The 22567-nt window shown below is 45.9% G+C and overlaps 1 protein-coding gene across 3 annotated transcripts in view; it reads right to left on the bottom strand.

Annotated features, from left to right (window-relative positions):
- ITK (IL2 inducible T cell kinase) overlaps window positions 1–22135 on the bottom strand; it is a 53013-nt gene extending 30878 nt beyond the window's left edge. For all 3 annotated transcript variants that reach the window (XM_075009472.1, XM_075009473.1, XM_075009474.1), the window contains exons 1-2: window positions 21998–22135; window positions 1044–1148 (exon numbers count right to left, since the gene is read on the bottom strand). In XM_075009472.1, the coding sequence (XP_074865573.1) occupies window positions 1044–1148; window positions 21998–22135 (243 nt within the window). The remainder of the gene's footprint in view (window positions 1–1043; window positions 1149–21997) is intronic.
- Between the last annotated feature and the right edge of the window lie 432 nt (window positions 22136–22567).

Here is a 22567-nt window from a genome sequence, read left to right as displayed (position 1 = left end):
GCTGTGGCACAGCCAGGGTCTCTTGATCACAGTTTTGGGCTGGAAGTTAATTGTTGCTCCTTGTTAAATCACTCTAAGCTGGTGTATTTCACAGCTCAAAACAGGGCAATTTCAGTCAATGTGAACTGAGCCCTACATACAATAATTAGTCAACAAAGCATACTGCAAATGTGCATTCTCAGGCTATGTCTAGGCTGCAGTTGCTATTTCAGGATACAAATGTATCCCAAAAGAGCAACTCTGTGGCTTGTTCCTGTGCTCAAAATAGCAGCACAAATTGTGTAAATTATTTTGAGATAGAAATGCCGACTAGACATGGCCATAGTGTTTAAATTAACATAAAAGAAACGGATCTATCATCTACTTTAGCAATACAGTATAGTCAGCCCTAAATGTTCAACACCATGAGTCAGGCTCCTGATTCAGGAACTTTTATGTTATAAGAAATGCAAGTTCTTTTCTTTCTGTGTTTTGAATTGGTAGGATGCCCTTGAGTAACATTTTCAAGCTTTTTCCTGCAACCACGAGGTCTAGAAATGTACTCAGTAAAAGAATCAGGTGAGATGTTCCTGTATTCACTTGCCTCCTGAAACCGTGGTCTTAAGAAAAAGGCCAAATACCATGAGATCTGTGATCAAATTGCAACTGCTAAAAATTTCAAATAGAGGTGCAGAACCCTTTGGCACTCTTAAAGAAAGCCTGTGGACCTCCATGAGTCTGCAGACTAGAGGTTGAAAACCACTATTCTGTGCTAGTGGAAACCTTTTCACAGGGTTCTTACCCTTAGGAATCATTTGTGGCAGTCCAAGAGTCTGTGGACCAGAGGTTGAAAACCACTGGTGTAGTCAACGGAAAGCCTCACTCTTCAGTTCTCCATTTCTTTTGACACCTTAGCTAAGAGCATGTCAGTTTATCCGTACTTTCTCCCTTTGCTGTTGTATATCACTGCCACTGTGTTAGTTTACCCTATGTGCATTCTGAGACAGAGCTTCTGTAAAAGACAACACAAAAGACAGCAATACAGTTGGTATAGGCAGACTTACCTGGAAGGGATATTTATAGTTACAGGGGATTGTGATGTCGCTTTTCACAATTTCAACACATTTGATCCTGGACAGTTCAATGGAGCCCTTCAAAGTTCTTTTTTTCTGAGAGAAAGAAAAGTATTTGGTTAATGATTCTGATTTGGCTAATTAATGTTAATTGAGTAATTAGGCAAAGGTTGATTGTGAAGTCCAAGGCAGATTGATCATTTACTTGAAGAGAGTAGGATCAGAACCTTCTGTTTGAAAAGTACATTGAAAGCGTGTAAGGCTGAACCCAGCAGGTAGTTCATTATAGAGTAACCCCTTGATTTAACAGATCAGTGGGTGGGAGGAGTGTCCATTAATGCCAACAGTCCGTTAAATGCAAGGGTTCACTTGTATTTGCATAGCATCACCGCCCTGGCTTCCCCAGCCCCGCTCCCCTGAAATACCGTAAAATGGGCAACTCCAAGAGCTGCTGGAGCCGCCCAGCCACAGCTGCAGCTGCAGGAGCCTCTTGGGGTCCTGGGCCACCGCCAGGGCTGGTGCAGCCACCACAGCTAGAGCCCCCACTGCAGCCGAAGCCATAATGCTCTCCTCCCACCAAATGTGGGGCCCGTATGCAAGTGCCTTCTGCCCGCAGATGTGCCCTACCCCCGGTGCTAGGAGCACATGGCAACTCCTACTGCTGTGGCGCCTACAGCCCTGGCAGATCCTGCAACTGTGGCGGGCCCTGCAGCCCCAGCCCCTTGGCTCCAGCTGCAGTGGGTCCTGAAGTTGCAGCAGTGGTCCCAGCCATGGGGTGGCTCCTGCAACCTTGGTGGGGTGGCCCCAGCGGCAGCTGGTCCTGCATCTGCAGCGTGGCTCCTGCCCTGGTGACTTCTCAGGGGCCCCAGCCTCAGCGGCTCCAGTGTGTCACCAGCATTTATGTAGCTCCTTGGTAGAAAATGTTTCATTAAAAGTTTCGGATTTCAGTTCACTTTTTGGTAGAAAGTGTCAGGCCGTTGATTTCAAAAACAACGTTTACCAAAAATGACGTATTTTGCTGAAGTTGATTTTCACAAGCAAACACGGCCACATGGGTTTTCCTTTTCAGTCAAAACTAGACACAAACGTTTTTATGAGGAATTTTGACGTAAATGTTTCTCAAACTTCCCTTGAAAAATTAATTTTTCTCACCCGCTGTAGTGTACTAGTGTTCATGGGAAAATATTAGAGAGAGAAATGGAAGGGGGAAGACAAAAGGATCCACAAGAAAACATTTGTTTGAACCCCTTAAAGCAAAAGTGCTGTATTTCAGCAACTAGCCTGTTCATTTCTTTTCTCCTTATCACCGCTCCGCATTCACGATCAAGTTGTCCACAAACTTCACAAGTAAGACTGATAAAAAAAACAAACCAAACCCCAGCAGTGTCCAGGAGAGCGGCCCTCATTGGATGCCTGTGATCTCGTGCGTTCTTCTGAAGGATTCACTACAAAACCCCTTGCTCTTTGGAGAAAAACTCGTTTCCTGTTTTGATTCTCTTTCACCCAGGATTAACCACTGTAGCTGTCTTCCAGCTCAGAGCTGTGATGACAAAGGCCTGCAGCACTTCAAGAACACCTTGGTTGCAAAGGGCTTGTGCTTTTCCAAAGCAGCCTGTAGCTGTGATCAATGTGCTGGCCAATTGGCTTTGGCGACTACTTGTTACATCGCTACCTTTCAGCTGCTTACCTGAGGACAAATTGAGTGAAGCAGACGGTGCAGCTGATCACAAAGCATGATGCTCGCCCTGTGCACAAGGCCAGGAAAGCTCTCCCTGGCTTAGCTGAGACCTTTGTTCTGGCCAGCGGAGCTAACGGAGACAGAACTTCAAATGTAACTCAACCGATGGCTACACTAGCAGGCTTTTGTGGGTCTGGCTGTGTGGGTCAGCCACGTGAAGAGGTGTGGCCCTCCCACACTGACACAGCTGTATCTGCAGAAGCCTCTACGATGGGTGTGGTCAGACTGCTTTTGGTTCCTTCGTCGATAGAGCTTGTTTTGCTCACAGTGGCTGTGTCTACACGTGCCCCAAACTTCGAAATGGCCATGCAAATGGCCATTTCGAAGTTTACTAATGAAGCGCTGAAATGCATATTCAGCGCTTCATTAGCATGCGGGCGGCAGCGGCGCTTCGAAATTGACAAGCCTTGCAGCCGCGCGGCGCGTCCAGACGGGGCTCCTTTTCGAAAGGGCCCCGCCTACTTCAAAGTCCCCTTATTCCCATGAGCTCATGGGAATAAGGGGACTTTGAAGAAGGTGGCGTCCTTTCGAAAAGGAGCCCCGTCTGGACGCGCCGCGCGGCTGCAAGGCTCGTCAATTTCGAAGCGCCGCTGCCGCCCGCATGCTAATGAAGCGCTGAATATGCATTTCAGCGCTTCATTAGTAAACTTCGAAATGGCCATTTGCATGGCCATTTCGAAGTTTGGGGCACGTGTAGACACAGCCAGTGAGTGACTGGTCCAAGCTATCCAAGGAAAAGGGCAGGTAGCTGGTATTTTGGTACATTCCCAAGAGGAGCTTTGCCAGCAAAGCTTTCCAGTGTAGACAGCTTCATGCAGGACACAGATAACTCGAAGCTTTGCATGGGCCCACTTCAGCCCACCTTTCTTCCAGCTGCCTCTTTGCTTTCATTCTCGCCTATTTACTCCTCTTCTTCAGTCTCCCCTCCACAACAGCAGGTCACTCATTCATGGCCTCCTCCTTGGGAACTTATATCCTTCCATGAGCCATTAAATTGCTTAAAACCTGTAAGAACCTTCCATTTTGTTTAGCCATAGCTGACACTAAACCCTCCTTCATCTTATTACATTGACTTCCCCGGGTGTAAGCACCAGTCTTTTGGAGACTGTTTTTCTGCTCATGTTTGCTGCCTTTTATTTCTAAGGGGAACGGCAAATTGATATTTGTTGATACTTTTCCTGCTCTCCCAGGGACAGACAAGCCTTTGCGTTGAGCTGTGTCGCCATCCTATGGGCCTTGTCACCTGTAGATTCATTTCAATCACAGAATTGCTTCAACAACTCGGGGCCAGTGGATTCCGCAGACAGCTTGGCCCTTTGACTGTCGAAGGCAATGACAGTCCTGCAGCTGCGTAAACCACTGGAACGACTGCTCACAAGCTGTGCATGACCCAGCAGTGGGGCTGGAAGCTAAACGCAGCCCTCTCGCACCCATCGCACAGAAGCAGAGGTGCCATTTTGCAAAGGAAAATAAAAAGCCTCTTTAAAGTGGTCTCAGAAAACCTCAGTGTTTCCTTTCAAAAACAGGGCAGACAGCTGAAGAAAAACATGTCCACAGCTTTTCCGCTTGCTATTCTCAGTTTGCCTAGGTTATAATTAAATAGATGGGAAGCGTCTTTTTTGGTCATCAATTCCTTTCTCTTATTTTAGCTGGTTTGTCCTAAATACTTCAATCTTTAGTGCACACTATCTTGTGCACACAGTTTTTATGCGGCAACAAGAGTACACTGCTGCCATCTTTTTAGGTGAAGCGTAACTTGTTGCAAATGAACACATCTAGTTTTATTTTGGTTTGGCTGAAGGGTGCTCATGCGAGTCTGGGACTAACAGCACTAAACAGGTTCAAGCCCAGCCCATAGGTTTCATGCACCACACGCGTAGCTCTGCATGGGGCCCGTCCTCACTGATTTCACAGGATCCTGTGGTCGTTGCTGGGGCAAGCAGGAGTTTGTTGAACTCTAGCTAACTCTTCAGGGAAGCCACGGGCAACCAAGAACAGTGAATGGGCCACGTTAGTGACTCTCCATCTCAGTGGGCTGCATTAGGGCTTCGAGCGGTGGCTCTGATTCAGCAAAGCACATAATCATGTGCTTAACTACAAACCTGCATTTGTCCATCACAGGGCGATTGGTCCCTTTAAGAGGGAGCTGGGCCCAGTGCATCTCTGACTGGTCACCTGCTTCCCAATTGGTCTTGAAAGCGGGAAGCTTGGCCATAGAGAGGGCCAGAAAGACCCGGTGAGAGCTGCCTAAGATGGAAAGCAGAGGCACACTGGAGCCACCGGTGAGAGAGCTACAAGGAGACCCAGGAGACAGTGCGCTAACAATGCTGAGAGAGAGCAGACTTTACATTAGTGGGTGAGAAGTGCGTTGGAACCCTGCTGAGGTGAAGGCAGGCTCAGGAGGAGGCCTCTGGACAAAGGAGGGGAACCTGCTTGGTCAGGGGAAGCTAAGCCTGGAAACGAGGGCTGACGCTGGAGGTGGGATCCCCGGAACAGAGGTGGGCCTCCTGGGTGAGGAGGCCTGGGGAGCGGAACGCTGGGGAGCTCTGATGTGACAGAAAGTTGTTGGTGACTCTCAGGTGGACAGCCTGGAGATTGGAGCCCTGGCACAAGGGCAAAGAGACTGTGGGCGATGTGGAAATGAAGTCCCTGGCAGGGACACAGATAGCTTCTGGGACTGTCCCGGTAGTTCTCTGGGGTTTTGAGAAAGCAGCTTTATCCAGAGGGGGCTGCGGCTTGCTGAAAAAGCTATGCCCCGAGGCAGCTCTTTCGAGTTGGACGCTGAGAGACTTTATTCCTTTCTAAGGTGAATGAAGGGAAAATGGAGGCAGTTTGCGCATGGGAGATGCGTGAGGTCAAGTCCTCCCCATGCTACAAAGGCCCACTGGAGTCCAGGGCTTTAAGCCGGTGCTTAAGTGCTTTGCTGAGCTGGGGTCTGTGTCATGAAAGTAACATAAGAGCCCAGAGAAAGTTGCGAGAAAGTTTTGTAATAAAACCCAAAGCCTCTCGGTTGTGTTTGGGGTTTTGCAGAGAGTATGAAATATGCTTCTGTGCAGGAAAATGTCACAGAATCTTTCAGCAGACGTCAAAGGGCAAACCCTCCCTGCCACACTCGGGTGAATGGCCAGGGTAGGTAGAAGAGGGTCTTGTATTTTTGTTGGGGGGCCGGAACCTCCCCCTTTGCCCTGGATTTGCACTGCTAACAGCCTGCCTCATTCCTGTCCCTGTTTCCAGCACTTTCTACTGAGGGATGTGTGCAAGGCATGCAGATCCCTTGCCTGGGATTTTTAGAGTTCACTCCCTCATGTGCCAGCTAGGTTGCATCCGAGGCCCTGTAATAGTGAGAGGGCCAGGAGTCACCTCCACATCAACAGAGGATGCTTTGCTTTGGTGGTTTCACATAAAGCAGAAAATCCACCCTCCTACAGGGCTCCTTTGCTGCTCATCACTTTCTGAGGGGAATGGCCACAGGGCTTTTAGCTCTGCACATCTGTCAGCTCGAGAGATTAGTCGACTAACCAGTTCCTTCTGTCTACATGACCAGATCTTTTCGCCCACTTCTTTGAGGCTCATCCGCTGTACGATCTCACGTCAGTGGTGACACAACCAGAAAAGCGTCTCCTTCAGGGTGGGTGATGGGCCCGTTCACAGCGAGAAGTCCTGTGGCACCTTACAGGCTAACAGATTTTTTGGAGCATAAACTTTCATGGGCAAAGACCTGTTTGGTTCGATGCATCTGATGAAGTGGGCCTTTGCCTGTGACAGCTTCTGCTCCAAAATATCTGTTAGTCTATAAGGCACCACAGGACTCCTGAATGTTTTTGTGGATACAGGTTAACACGGCTACCCCTCTGATACTTGAGCCCTTAACGTCTCTTAGAGGCTAAGAAAACCCATTCTGGACCTTGAGGAGATGGGGTGGGGTAGTCCGCCGAGATGCTCTGTGAAAACCCAGCTGAAGGTAAAGGGCCACAGGAACTGGAGGTGGAGTGGGGAGAGTGATAGAGGGGAAAGGCCCAAGGTGAGATGGGCAGGTGAGGCAGAGTCTGCACAACACATCCCAAGTAGTGGGGACAACTGAAGCACAGGGCCATGAAGCTCACTGGGTGGTTCAAATCGTTCTATCACTACTGTGGCCTGGGGTTTTTAATTCTGACAAGCAGAAGTGGCAGGTGGTGGGGTCTGAAAACCTAATGAGTTGGGCACCCCGTAAGATTCACTGATGCAAATGGAAACCGGGTGGGTTCACCTTGCCCTGCCTGATGCACCTGAATAGGTTGCAATGCAAGCACGCAGCACTGCCTCTGGTTCCCAGGAAGATGCCCAGTCAGAGCAACCCAGCCCGCCAGCCTGCCTGATGGCAGAATGGTGCAGAGGGGGCACTAGACACTGGCAGGGCCTCCTGTCCCCACAGCCAAGTGGCCTTGGGAAAGAAGCTGCAGGCAGGCACCAGCCAGAGACTGAAGCTGCAGGAGCAGTTTAAGATGGGACCACCAGACGCTGATCTTACCTCCGGATGTTCTAACTGGACTGGTGGGCTGTTTGCTCCGGACCCCTCCTGCCCAGGCTCCCTCTGCCCCTGCACCTTGCATTCTTCCCTCCTTTCTTCCGTTAGCTCACCCCTGTCTGACTAAACCAGCTCTCCCCAACAAAACCCATAGATCCAACATGCTGTTTGCCACCATTGTGCTGATTGCTCTGGTTGTATGTGGCCCTCCTTCCCCATCCGTTGCTGTGTCTGTTGAGGTGGTTGCTCTTTGGGGGAAGGGCTGCCTGCTGTTCTGTTTTTACAGCACCTGGCACAGTGGGATACCAGCCTTGGCCAGGGACTCCAGACGCTATGAGAGTACATGATTGATTGATTGGCTGCTTGATCCAGGGAATGTTAATATACTGCTGCAAAATAAAGAAAGCAGTCCTGTAGCACCTTAAAGACTAACAGTTATGGACTCCATAATCTGGAGAAGTGCGCCTGTCCCATGACAGCTCGTTACCCACTAAATAAAATTGTTAAAGTGCTACGAACTGCTTGCTTTGTTTTGCAAAGGTACAGACTAACATGGTTACCTCTCTGAGCCCATAAGGATGTAGTGATTGCCTCTCAAGCCTGAACACTGGCTTCCAAAATGTTTCCCTTGCATGAAGCTTTTAACTTCCCTTTCCACACAGCTTTCACTCCCGGTATTTAGCGAAGGGGATACATTTGATTTTGGGTTCAAGTGATCAGAGAAGATACGTCCTGAAAGTCAGTCCTACTCAATGAACCTTTCGGATGAGGAAGAGATTGGGGTTCTCCACAGAGATCTGGCAGTCCTGGGGAATGCCAAGACACTCTCCTAGTCTGCCCCTGTCATGTCACTCCTCCCACCCAGTAGCTCTGGCTGTTCTCAGCATGCAGCAGCTACAGTGAGCTCGCTTCTCCCACATTGTGGGTTTCTAGTGGTGAGACCAAAACAGCTTCTTCTTTATGCGAGGCAGCGTGCAGCTATTGTGAGATAAGAGAAAGAAATAAACATGTGGCACCTGAGTGCAGCGAGCACAGAATGTGCATAAATTACATTTTAGAGCAGCATTTGTCACATGGTAGAGTGTTAGCAATAGCAAAAGGACACCCTCGGCAGCCATGGCAGAAGTGTTCAGTTTCCCTCATCCCTCTGAAAGGAGTTGGAATAGGAGGTGGCATTGTCTTTTGATTTACAGCTGCATCTTTTATTCATGGTTATGTTAATTATGCATCTGCCCAAAGAGAGGGGAGAGCTGGCTGTTGATCTAATTTGTTACAAATACTTAACTTTGCCATATTATAAGTAACTCGGGGTTTTACATGTTGCACTTTTTGCATTAGCTGCACTGTGCAAATTTTAATTAAGGAAATCGGGTCCCTGACTGGGGGAATCAATTTATGCAGTATATTGAGTGTTAGTTGAACATCACTGAAATGATGAAGCCCTGCTCCTTGAGAGTAGTGGCATGGACTTCCATTTGGCCAGGACTAGGCCCATAATGTGTTAATGGTTTCCTGTCTTAAAGTCCAATTCTTCTCCAAGTGAAGGTGTAAAAACAGAATTGTGGGCTTCAGTGTTCATTGCTCCTCAGTAGCCTCCATGTCCCATGTGATCAGGTTTTGAGGATGAGAATACATTTTCTAACCGTCCATGCTGTAAACTTAACCTGGGCCCCTAGCAGTCAACCTGGGCACTTTCCGTCCCTGAAAGCAAGACTCTGCAGGCTAAATAACATTTGCATCATTGTAGTCACACCTGTGACCCCATTGTGTAAATGGATGGCGCTTGGTAAACAGCTCCGTTGCTGATGTACAAGAAGGAACAGAAGCCAACTTTTTCACTGCTGAGTTGGCTGTGCAGGGCTAACAGGAGTAAAAAGCAGAAAACAATTTTTTTTGTCAGCAGAATAAGTTGACGTGACTGAATGCACGCAGGGAGCAGATCTCTTATGTAAGGTGACGGTTTTACATGGTCATTTCTTAAGGCACGACCACACTTTAAATCATTCTTGTCCACGTACATCAAGGTTACCTAGTCACAACAGTACCTCAGCATGTGTTGTTCCTGGGAGCATGCTTGGTCTGTGACTGCAGGAGAGCAGTAAACAAAGGCTGAAATTTAAAATCAATGTGTCTACAGATGTATTTGTACCAGTTTAGGAAATGCTTGAAAAATGATTTGAAGCAAATTTGCCTTTTTCTCTGAATTCATACAGAGAAAATACGATCCCACACTCAACTCTAGAAATGATACAGAAATAGGTATTGTATTCAGCCCTTGTTCTTACTGCCCTGTCTAGAACTGTATTATGCAGATGCTTAATGCCCAAAGAAAAAGTTAGTACAGGCTGAACCTCTCTCAGCCGGCACCCCCAGGACCAGTGTCAGATGAGAGAATTTGCTGGATCACAGGAGGTTAATATTGTCTAACGCATTGCCAACACTTGCACTGCTTACTAGGTTCTTAGAACAGATTTAAGGGTAAATTACAGCTAAATAACAGCACAGAACACTGAGAGCCAGGACTGGTAGTTGTAAACAAACTTTTTGGGACCACAGGAAACTTGGCTAAACCCCTGATAAGTGGTCCTCCTGCTAACTAAAATTATGCTGGATTACAGATTTTGCCAGACCAGAGAATTCCAGATTAGAGAGTTTCAACTCGTAACATTCTATGAATGTGGTAAATATTTATAAGCGATAGTATCATTATTACAATGCTGTAGGGACAGGTAATGTACATATGTAACTTTCCAGGTATTAGCCACTATTGATGTGCTAAGTATTAGTATTCAGTAGGAAGGTAAATAGATAGAACATGCTATCTGGTCTATTTGTTCTGCAAAACCAGATTAATTCTGAATGAGAGCAGATGTCTCTTGTCTCATTTTAAATAACATTACTAAGATCTCATCTAAATTAATATTATTGTTATTGTAGGATAAAGGGCTTAAGCCTTCAAAAGTTGTCTGTGGGCTGATGCAGCAGAGCTCTTACACATGTGCTTATCTTTACGCACGTAAGCAGTCCCACTGATGTCTATGAAACTATACACATCCTTTTAAAGCTAAGCACATGTTTTAGTGTGTTGATGGACTTGGACCCTAATTCATTTTCTCCTTCAAGTGAGGGTTTCTGAACACAGAAGGCAAATGGAAAGTGTCTCCTGATGGACTGAGGACTTTTTAAAGTTGTCTCAGTGAAACCTACAGCACTTATTAAATGCTTCAGAAACCCTCTCGCACAACTAAAAGCTGGTGGGAAAAGTGAAAGTAACCGAGGGTAAATAGGATGGGCAGTTGAGAGAAGGGAAAGGCGAGTGATCTTACAGGTTAAAGATTCAGAAATGAGTGACCTGGGTTGGGTGAGCAGCCAAACAGAGCACAACACTGGATTATAAATGAAGGGGTGTGGAGTGGAGACCCCCAGAAAGCAAGAGGGGAACAAAAGAAGGAACTGCAGATTTCCTTCTGTGGCATTGTCTCAGGGCATTTCAGTGCAGGTCACCCTGTAGGCCACTGAAGAAAAAACTGAATTGAGCCCTTCAGAAAACTAGTTAAGGGAGCATCCCTTACAAACATATCATTTCAGTCATGGACAGAGGCAAACAAATGCCCCCCTGCGCCCCACCCCCAGCAAACTCAGGCACCATATTTAATGTTCTTTTGTCAGTTGCACATCGTTCTTTCTGCACGTAAAGAGCCAAAATAAAATCCACAGCTAACCCCCTTACAGAGGGACCCAAGCCAGTAGGGTCTGACCTGGATTTATCAGTGTCAAGGGGTGGTCAGATCTGGGGCTTCGGTTCCAGTTCCTTTCCTATCAAAACTAGCATCAGGAGAGCAATGCTGCCATGACAGCAGCAGGGAGTTGGGAGCTGAGTGCTAACAGCTCCTTAGAGCATGTCAAAGAGCAGCTCTGGTGAGCTTGCTGCCTTGGGAACATTGGCGAATTCTGCACTGCTGGAAGAAAAGAGTCAGCAAATCTTTTGAGGATGGAGCAAAGACGCTGGGGGAAAGGTCCCAGTTCAGCAAAGTACTAACGCAGCTAACCTCATAACTTTAAGTTGCACGTTTGGAAAACCTTCCTGCCAGATTAGTTAAGCACTGGAATAATTGCCTATGGAGGTTTTGGAATCTGTAGCTCTGGAGACATTTAAGCGCAGGTTAGAAAGACACTTATCAGGGATGTTCTAAAGACTCTGGATGGTGCTTGGTGCCGCTGTGAGGACAGGGGGCTGAACTTGATGACCTCTGAAGGTCCCTTCCAGTTCTACTCTTCTACTGTTCAACGATTCTATGACTGAGACTAGCCCCACTGACGTCGATGGGTGGGTCTACACTACTGTTTAAGTTGATTTAACTTACATCAGTCAGGCCATGAAAAAAAAAAACCCCACTCACATGAGTGACATACGTTACAGCAACCTAAGTGCTGTCCACACCGGAGCTATGTTGATGGGAGATGCTCTCCTGCTGTCCTAGCATCCAGCTGGCATGGAGATGGAGTCATTATGCCAACAGGAGAGCGCTCTCCCATTAGCATGGAGCATCTTCACCAGGTGCATTACACATGCACTGTGGGGCTACTCTAAATCAGGACCACAAAAGGGATCCTCATGGAAAAGAATAATGACAGCAAACCAGCGGTGTTGCTCCAATCATGCCTGGTGAATGGCATGTCGTTTTAAGTGTGGACATTTTATTGTCCTTCAAGCATCATCACACGCTTTGTGCCTGACCCAACTGAGCATATTCTACTTAAAAACCAATGGCGCTATTGACCTCCTGTTACCACACTGTCACCCAGTTCGACCTTCTCCATCAATCACCATGTTGGGAATGTGACATTACAATGGCAAAGAACACTGTGAATAATAATTAATAGCCATATGATACGATATAAGATGATATATAATATAGTGACCACAGTGACTCCAGTAATGATAATGATATTAACACACCTCATCACTGAGAGTTTTTGATGAAAATTACATCCTTCAATGTTCCATTTATGTGATTACTTTCCACCTATTAGCTCTGTTACATACTGGGGTTTTATTGTGTTATCCTTAGGGAACTAAGAAGTGCTGAAAGCTGAACTGGTGTCTCTGACAGCTGATATTTGCCCTGGATTAAATGTTTTGCCCTGTCTAGAAAAGGAAGGGTTTTTTAGGCATGTAGGGACTGGGCTCCCGGATCTGACCATCTGTTTGGTTTAGTACTCTATTCTGACAGTGGCCAGTACCAACAGCTTTACAGGACGGTAATAAATGTATCTGTGGTTTTGCATGGGTTGCTGGATTATTATGCCTATGCTTTGATTCATGTGATACCTTTACCTTTTTAATACTTACGTATGATTGCTTATTTTACACATGAAAGGCTGGTAACACGGTCAGTGAGTGCCGATATTGATACACATACATCTAGCACGTGCGATATTCCAAACAGCAGACCTTTGAATAAGTCTGTTGTTGGCTCTTAGGTAGTCCTATTTCCACGGGAGTAGTGATTGTCTTAGCTATTTTGTCCTCCGCTTTTCTGCTCAAGTGACAGCGTCCTTCATTTTTGCTTTACTGTTTTATTTTGTATTCTGGTGTGGGGGTGTCTGTGGGTGTGTGTGTTCAATATGCGGAGTGCTTCAAACTGTACGTTTTATGGCTGAACATCACCTGGATCTCCACCCTTCATGTAAGCAGCCAGGCCAGGGACATGGATCTAGGCAGGTGAGGCAGACAAGGGTAGGGTTGCCTCTGCTGCTTTATTTCCACTCTCCAAAACCCACTGTGAGCTCCTCTATGCTGTGCAGGTAATGGGGTCTACAAGCATGGAGCAGGATGGCTGGCAAGGGATAGTAACTTTTGCTAGGTAGTCCCTCTCGAAATCTCCAGAGTCACTCTAGGGCACCACCCCATGAAACACCCTCTCTGGAAGAGGCAGGACCCGGGGCAGTTCTCCGTTTAGACAGCTGCACACATGCTCCTGGCTGAGCTCATTGAAGACACTGAATCAGGGTGGCCTCCTCTCTTGGAGCTGAAATGTTTCCTTGGAATGTAGATTCAAAAGCTCTCACCGGAATAACAATAACTAACAATAATAGCAAGAAGGATTTACAGCACCACGTCCAGCCCTCATCGAGATCGGAGCCCTGTAGGCGCCTTTTATGCAATTTTCCTTTCAACGTTCAATGTCACCTCTCAAGGGACAACAACGGCTTTCATCAAAATAAATTCCACCCCCAAATCTTCCACTGTTGTGAAGTTACTTGTTGAATTTGTCACTGGAGATTAATGTGACCGACTTGCTGGCAAACATTCCCATTGTAGAGAAGATGGGTTTACCTAGGCTACGTCTACACTATGAGATAAGTTCAAATTTATTCATATTGATTTTGTAACGCTGGATTTTATAAATTCAAATTTGACTATCCTCACCTCCCCACCTGCTCCTCAAAAAGTCGAATTATTGCTGCCACTCTCAAGCGGCAACCATCGACTGTTGCTGCAGTGCATTGTGGGAACCTATCCCAGAGTTCCCTCATCCCCATAGCATTCTGGGTATTTTTGCTTGTATTTGACATCATCGTGCCACATTGCATTGCCCTCATCCCCCTCCTGTGGTAAGCAAATGTCCATTTTTCCTGGTGGAAGGAAAGAAAACTAGTTCATCAACAAGGATTGCCAAATGCACAGAAATCTTTCTTCTATAACTGAATTGCTTTTTAAAACTGCAGCTGTAACTTCATTATGAAAGATTTTATAAAAATCATCAGGTGTATGTCTTCTCACCTGGCCCTCCACAGACTGTCCCCTCTCCCTTGATTGCATCTGATCCCTGAAAATAATACAAGGACAATGCAAAGCTTGAAGAAAGAGTAGATAGTAAAGGTTTTGAAAAAAGAGATTGGGCGAGACAGGCTTTTTGGCCTCCCAGTTCATTATACAGCTTCTGTGCACAGTCTATATTCTCAACTTTGGCCGTCCACCCGCTCTTCCGTGCATGAAGGTGTTCGATGTTAGGAGAAAGAGGATAGAAAAAGCTAGGAAAAAAATTATTGGCTTCCCTCTTCACTACACAGACATTGCCAACACAGGGAATGGGGCTTGCCAAATTTCATTGCTGTTGGGGGTGGAAGGTTGGTAGTTGGGAGGTTGAATGGCCAGTTGACATAGTCCCCGAAAATTATTTTTGATGGTGAGGTGTGGGATCTGTGGCTCAAGGGCCACTTGCGCTGTTCTCCCCACGTGGCAGCCAGGCCCCGCAATTTGTAGCTGCTGGGGTGGACTTCCCCTGGGCGTCAGCTAGTCCCCTGAGTCCTTTCTGGGTAGGGGTAGGAGGGGGTTTCCGTGGGGGGGCCAGTTGAAGTAGTACCCCTGGACAGCTAAAGGCACCCAAAAATCTTAGCCACCGGAGGGGGACTTACACTTAGCAGAAAGGCCCTGAAAATATTTTTGGTGGGGCGCCAGTTAAAGCATTACCATCAGATGGCTGCAAGCCCCTGAAAATCTTTCCTGTCCTTGGAGCCCTAACCACGCACAAGCTAGGCCACGGTGCTGCCTGGCAGCATGGTCAGCACCGAATGGCAGGCATAGCACAGCCTTTTATTGGGTCGGTGGCTAGCCATATGATGTGGTTGAGCACGGGAAAGACCCTGACTGCATAGCGCCTGGGGGGAGAGAAGGGGGAGTGTGCAGAAATGTAAACCGCCAAGAAGAAGTTTCTCGACCTCTTATGCCAGCATGACCCCCCCCACAACGGCCTTGCTACCACCTGGTACAACGGGTCAGCGGCTGGTGCCAGTGCAGAAACAAATACCAAGTGTAGAGACAGAACCACGAACTCCATGCTCGGGTTATCTGCAATGAGTAGAAGCACTCACAGCACTAATAGCAAAGAAAGAAAGATGTTTCTCAGCCTCTCATACAAGCATGACCCCACAGCCACAGGCTTCCCGGTCCCGATTAGAAATTCATGGTCTTCCTGTTACCTAGTTGTGCACATCTGGAGATCAGCGGCCTGAGGGGAGCATTGTGGGGCATTGGGAGTTACATGCGGGACGCCTCTGGAGGCTAATAAATTTGATTTTAAGACATGGTGTTTCCACACTGGCCTTTAGTCGAACTTTTAAAGTCAACCCTGATGCTACAGCCAGCAGGTACCGCCAATATTATGCTATTGATATTAGCGCTCCCAAAATCGAGCTAATGGCGTTTACAGTGAAGACAGTCATGTGGTAATACTGAGCTAACTGCCTGAAGTTTGAATTTATCTCAGGGTAGCTGTAGCCTTAGTTTAAATCCCCTCACTTGGCAAAACCAGGACAGCTCCAGTGAAGAAATATAAAACAAGAGAAACTGCAGTGTTTTCAAAATAGGGACAGGGAAGTCAACAGAACTGTGCTGATTTACACCATCTCTGGGCCGGCAGCTCTATGTCTTTAGTAAGCAAAGGGTCGATTAACCACAGCATTACTCCAGCTTTGCAGTAGTGCCAATTGGATCTGGAGTTTCACGGGCCTAAAAGTGTGGTGAATCAGGTCCATAACATTCCTTGTCAAGCTATGTTGGCTTTTGACATTGGCAGGAATTAGTCTAGGGCAAAGGCAGGCTTTATACAACAGAAACAGCCTTTTCCCTTTTCTCATTTCTTTGTTTCTAATATAAGGGGGGAGCATTGTCCATTTGATGGCTACTTCAAATTATAACCATTCATCTTCCCATTTTTGCATGGGCTAAATCATGCCCCTCTCTTAACAGCTTATGGCCTGGTATGTATCCGTGTTTCTGTCTAATGTCTGATAAAACATTGTTTGACTCCTCTTACTGATGTCCACATAATTGCTGATCATGTCTATAGCAAATACAAACTGTTGTGAACATACAAGATTCTGTAAATACATGGAGATTTGCTGATAGGGATTATGGGGTAGAAGAGGAGGTTGTGGAACTTCTTATCATTGTAGGTTTTTAAGAATAAGTTAGACAAGTATTATTCAGGAATAGTCCTGTCTTGAATGCACAGGACTGGTCTCTTGAGGTCCCTTCCAGTCCTATGATTCTAGAATGAAATTCAGTGCAGAGCACTCCACTTGGGAAAGAACAAGCAGATATACAAAATGAGAAGTGACTGCCTGGGAAGAAGTAGTGCCAAAAGGGATCTGGGGGTAGTGAATATGAATGAAAATAAAATAAATATGTGACTATTTAGATATTTAAATATGTGAATAAATATGTAAAGTGAATATTAATAAAAAATGTAGCACAGTTGCCAAAAAAGCAAACCTCATTCTGGGATGTTTTAGGGACAATGTTGTAAGCAAGACACAAGAAGTAATTATTTTGCTTGACCCCCTGTTTATAAGGCCTCAATTGGAATACTGCGTCCAGTTCTGGAAGCCACATTTCAGGAAAGAGGTGGGGAAATTGGAGAAAGTTCAGAGAAAAGTAACAAAAATGATTAAAGGTCTAGAAAACATGACCTGTCAGGGAAGCTGGAGAAAATTGGTTTGTTTAGTCTGGAAAAGAGAAGACTTAGAGGGGACTGAACAGTTTTTAAGTACATAAAAAGTTACAAGGAGGAGGGAGAATTTTGTTTGCATTGACTGTCTGGAGACAAACTTGTAGCTTTCAGTGTCCACAGTTTGCTTTTCCCAGCCAACTCCCCAGTGGCTGCTAGCAGTTCCGTGAGGCCCATACCATTTCTTGCTGCTCTCATTAGTCGGGAATGGCAGATGGCAGCCACTGGGCATGGCAGGGGGCAGTGCCTGTGGCTGGTTAATATAAACCAAATATCCTGCGGCGCACCAGCGGCTTACCCTGATGGACTTCGTGTTGAACCCTGCTTTAAGGATAGGACAAGAACCAATAGGCTTAAATTGCTGCATGGGAAGTTTAGATTGGACATTAGAAAATGTCCTGTCTGAGTGGTTAAACACTGGAATAAATTACCTGGGGAGGTTGTGGAGTCTCCATCACTGGAGATATTTAAGAGCAGGTTAGACACACATGTGTTGCTGGACACATTCTGCGTCTGCCAGATCAACTGCACCCCAAGACTGCAATGAGATGGATGCCGGCAGAGGGAAGAAGAAGAGAGGCAGGCCACTCAAGACCTAGTGCACCACATTTAAGGAAGACTTATTAAACATCGGTCTATCATGGGAGGAGGCGGAATTATTTGCAGCCGACTGAAAACACTGGCGAGCACTTGTTGCCCAATGTGCCCAGATGCACAGCTGGACCTAAGTCTAAGTCTAAGTTAGACACACACCTGTCATGGATGATTTAGATAAGAGCAGGGGACACTAGATAACATGCCAAGGTCCCTTCTAGTCCTATGATTCTACCATTCTACCAGCGAGATACCAGCAAAAGAGGCAGAGATCCAGACTCTTTCATGAGAGCTTTTTACATGGACATTGTGTATAAAAGCAGCTCAATTTTTCACAGCACCCCTGGAAGCAGATCTCGGGCCCACTTTTTTCTGTATAGGAAACTGAGGCACATAGTGACTCATCCAAGGTCACAGAGGGAGTTTATGGCAGAGTGGGGATTATGTCCATGTCTATTGGCTCCCAGGATTGTGCCCTAACTACTGCACCCCCTGCCTGATCTATCTGCCTCTGGACTTGGGCAGTGGGGAGGGTGCTGGATATTGTTGCTCCTATTCTTTTCCATCCAGGTGCAAAATCAATTTTGTCCGTGCCCCGAGGCATGTGCACAGGTGCACCACCAGGCAAAACAAAAAACGTAGCCGTGAGCATGCCGCTAACCAGCAGAGCAGCTTTGGGAACCCTTCTGAGCAGCTGCCCAAGTACCCAGCCTCCAGGGAGCACCGGTGTTGGAAGAATTTTTATGCTGGTTGAACCTCTCTCATCTGGCCACATCAGTAATCCAGCATGAGTTCAGGCCGCCTGACGGCCACTCAGCCCTGGGTGTGGCCAAGTTTCCCATGGTCCCATAAAGTTTGTTTCCAGCCATCGTCCTGGCATTCAGTGTTCTGTGCTGTTATTTAGCTGTAATTTATCACAAATGTCTTCTAAGAGCCCAGTACGCAGTGGAAGTGTTGGTAGTGTGTTAGACAATATTGACCTCCCATGGTCCGGCAAATTCTCCTGTTCGGCACTGGTCAGGACCCGGGGGTGCCAGACTAGAGAGATTCAACCTGTAGTGGGTTTGCTGGAAGCCATTAAACCATCCTGTAAACCCTGTATGTAACAGTAACCATTTCAAGCTAGGGGCTGCAGCAGAACTCCCAGCAGGACCAATTTCGGTGCCTATGCTCTCAGGAGGTGTCTAATCTGCTTGGATGCTTTTGGAAATTCCACTGTACTCTGTCTGCAAGCCCTACATATGGTTGGAAATCTGGCCTGAAGGAAACATTTCCCAAGGGACTTGCTTGTTTGCTGCCCTCTCAATAATGCAAGTCTAGGGCCCAGCCACGCAATCATTTGCTCACATGAGTAACTTTCACTACCGGCATAGTCTAATCAGGCTTGTTAGGTCTCAAATGACTTACCTGTGTTTGCAGGATGGGTCCCTAACACGGGTTACCTAACTCACGGAAGCCGTTACAATGCACGCAATCGGACTACTCCAGTCTGCAGCCACTATTGACATGACTAAGTAGCTGTAGGATCGACCTTTAGCAACAAAATATGTTGCTTTTAAAAGTGATTTGCATGAGATAATAAGGGCGCTTGTGATGGACTTCACGCATCTATTATGCGGGCTCTCCTTTATTCTAAGACAGCCCTGCATTGTGCTCTGTATAATGAATTTCAGGAAACACAGCTCCTTATTGTTGCTAGTTATATTTGGGTTTATTCAACAACTGAGTATGTAAATGTCTTCCATTAGCATTGATGGCTATTGCGTCCTTGGAGCAACAGGAGAAAAGAGCTTTCTGTCTCCAGAATGTCATCTTACAATAGAAAAAGTCATAACGAAGATTTTAAAAAATTGCCTTTATGGCACTCCTAACCTTGGATATTGCTGACAGACTTTTCCCTGAATATTTCCTTGACGTCATTACTTTTGTGCCTTTAACTACACAAACAGGGCATGAGACTGCAAGGGGCTGGTTGTTGTGGTCACATGGAAGTGTGTGTTTAGAATTAAGCGCATGCAGTCCCTTTGCAGTCTGTGGGACTACTCGTGCACTTTAAACTCCTGCTTTGTGTGCTGTGCCTTAAGAGTGGAATAAAAACCAAAGTCAAGCTTTGTACCAGGCTTGCAGAGATGTTCTAGAACACTGGTTCCCAACCTGGGGTCCATAAGGGTGCTGCAGGGGGTCCGTGACAAAAAAAAAAAAGATAAATAAAAATGATCATAGAACATAAGTATTAAATAAATGGCAAAATTATGATCTGTTATTATTTTAAAATTAAATGTCTTCCAATACTGCTATTAATTGCTGTCTGAAAAAGATATGTTGTGGTTTTCTTTTTCATTTAGTGACATGTACCTACCAGCTAGAATTGGCTTTGATGGGGGTCCACAAAATGGTTTGGGGATAGTGACTGAGGGGCACACTAGTGAAAAGGTTAGGAACCACTGTTCTAAAAAAGTCTCTGTTTGCATTCATTGCCAAAGGATTACACTGAACATCCGAGGAGACCCTTGCACAGAGGCTTGCATTCACTGATTTCAGCACATTGGTTAACCCTCATGTCCACCAGGTATTTTAATTCTACACTGGCTTACAGCCCAGGAGAAGAACTGGGGGTGCCCGTCCAGGCTGTGGAAGACTCAGCAGGCAAGTGAAGACTGAAAGGGTGTGTTGCGTGAGCCCCCTTCTCAGCCCTTGAGCTAGTCTCTCCAGAAGGGAGGCCATGAGGCAATGCTGAAGCCTGTACAGGATTACCTGCTCTGTAGTAGATAAACTGAATATTTCAGTCTTCAGGGTATTAGTCCTTACCTGCACTCATTGTTTTTTCTCCATTTTGCACCTGGGGATGGGGAGGTTATTAATATAATGAACCTGATATGACTTTTTACACTGGCACAAAACCAATGCAACACAGTGGAGGATCAGGCCCTATATTTATTGGTATGGCCATGTGTATATTGTATATACATGTCTCAAGTAGATAAACCTAGTGATGGATAGTGGTTCAACTCCTTAGCTTGTCATAACTCCACGGACTTCAGGGGATGGTATTATTGACATAAATGGAGCTCTGACAAGTTAAACAGCGGGAGCGTTGGTTCCGGTTTGTTCAAATTTGCAGTATGGTAAACACCTTGGCTGGGCATGCCAAATATGCTGATTATCTTGGTACACTCCCATTTTTGCAAACATTACGCGTCTGAACATTTTGCTTCAATATATATACTGGAACAGACCCTAAACTTTGTCTCATTTTTGCCTCATTGAGCTGCTGGAGTAGGTAAAATTTTCAAAAGCACTTCAGTGACTTATAAGCTTTTGTCCTACTGAAAGTCAGTGGGTGTGATTTTCAAAGGCCTTTAGGTGCACATAAATGCTTAATGGGATTGTTGAAAGTGCCAAACCAGGTTATGTGCCTATTAATGGGAGTTAGGCATCAAACTAAAGCATGTAGGGAAATTCTGAAGAACACCTGTCTGTAACATTAGGCAACTAAGCACCTTTGAAAATCAGACCCATAGGGACTTAGGCATTAGTGAAAATCGTACCTGCTCTTACTATGCTAAGTAGTTGTAATAACATCTAAAGTCTTCAAATGACCACATTTGAACCACAGCATAGACAGCCTAAGTCAAACTGAAAATGTATATCTTGGACAGCAATAATGTTTTTTATAAGTTGAATACAGTATTTTAAAAACACATGCATATATGTTGCCTTAATGTCGTCTTACAAACTCAAAAGAAATATGGCAGTACAACAGAGAGAAACTATGCTTATGAGCTGCGCTAAACGTTAACCCTTCAAGTAATGTATTGAAGCAAACTGAGTAAAGTTGCAAATAGCAAGCTGAAGCCCGTTGTATACCCCCGTACGCACTAAGGAGAAAGGGTGGGGATTTTGCATTGATAAAAACACTCATAAATGTTGCTAAGGCACATTACCTCCGAACTCTTTTCATGATTACCTTTAACAAATCAGGTCCAGGCCAACACAGGAAAATGTGCTCATAGTTTGAGTGTATCTGAGTATTAGATCCCTCCTTAAAGCCTACTCCCTAAAACAACTGAACCTGTTAGTACCTGACAGTAAGAGTTTTGATTAAGAAGCATTTGGTTCGGCTTGAAGAGACTCCGCATGTGACAGCAGCTAAATGACTGGCCGGCTAAAAAAAAGTTGTCTGATTTTTCCAAATGAAGCTGAAGTGTATAATGGGAATCCCTGTTGTCTGCCTTTATAATTGTGATCAGAATAAACATGCCACCAAGCAACAGCAGTATCCCTCTGAACTGCCTAGTATGCAATCTGTTAGACACCTTGTATAACACCCATTAGCTCAGACTGCTCTGTTTCTTTGATAAAACCAGGTCTGAGGCTCCCTTCCTTCTACATACCAAACTGCCAGTGACCCAGGTGGAAGTTTTGGGTGGGCAAGGAGTGCAGTGTGGGGTCCTTGGCCACTAGCTCATTTGAGTAGATGTTGGCAGAAGCATTCGGTTCCCGAGATTTTACAGCATGTACTGCTTGCCCCTTCCGTTAAATACCCTTACTCAGAAGCATTCTAAAGCGAGATAGAAAATGGCTCACATACCCCATGGCGATGCTCAAAATAGGCCAGCTTGGACTTGGTTAGAACAAAGAAGCGCACTTTAAAGTTGGAGGGGGAGGTCCTTCTCTTCTGCTGGGATTTCTTGATCAGCTGCTCTTCCAGGAGGACGCAGTTATTCATGGTGCAGCCGGGAAGATGCTCTTCCAGGACCTGGGACATCAGTCCCAGACCTGCACACCAAGCACAAGTCCAGCAAAGAGAAACGAAAAGGAGGGTAGTTGATTTTTTTCTTCTTTCACAAAAAAGGTTTTCGAACAGCAGCGTAGGTGCTTGGAGTCTTATCTTTCCGTCTGTCATCTAGGCAGCACTGTAGAGCTTCCTTTCTGTCAGAGCCATAACCACATCCTCTCCAAAGTCACCAAGTGAACAGCACATGCTGAAAAATACTCTAAGGTGAATGTTGTGGAAAAAATTAAAAAGCGATGGGCACATGTGATTGTTAAGTGTCAGGGATCAATTAAAAGATGTGGCATGATTAGATAACTATCTATGCAGCGCCTGCTTACTAAATACAATGATGTCTGCTTAGAGTGGACTTGGATATAACGAAAC

This window comes from Carettochelys insculpta, chromosome 15, assembly GCF_033958435.1.
Source record: "Carettochelys insculpta isolate YL-2023 chromosome 15, ASM3395843v1, whole genome shotgun sequence".
Taxonomy (NCBI): domain Eukaryota; kingdom Metazoa; phylum Chordata; order Testudines; family Carettochelyidae; genus Carettochelys; species Carettochelys insculpta.
This window is presented reverse-complemented; position numbering and strand designations above follow the sequence as displayed.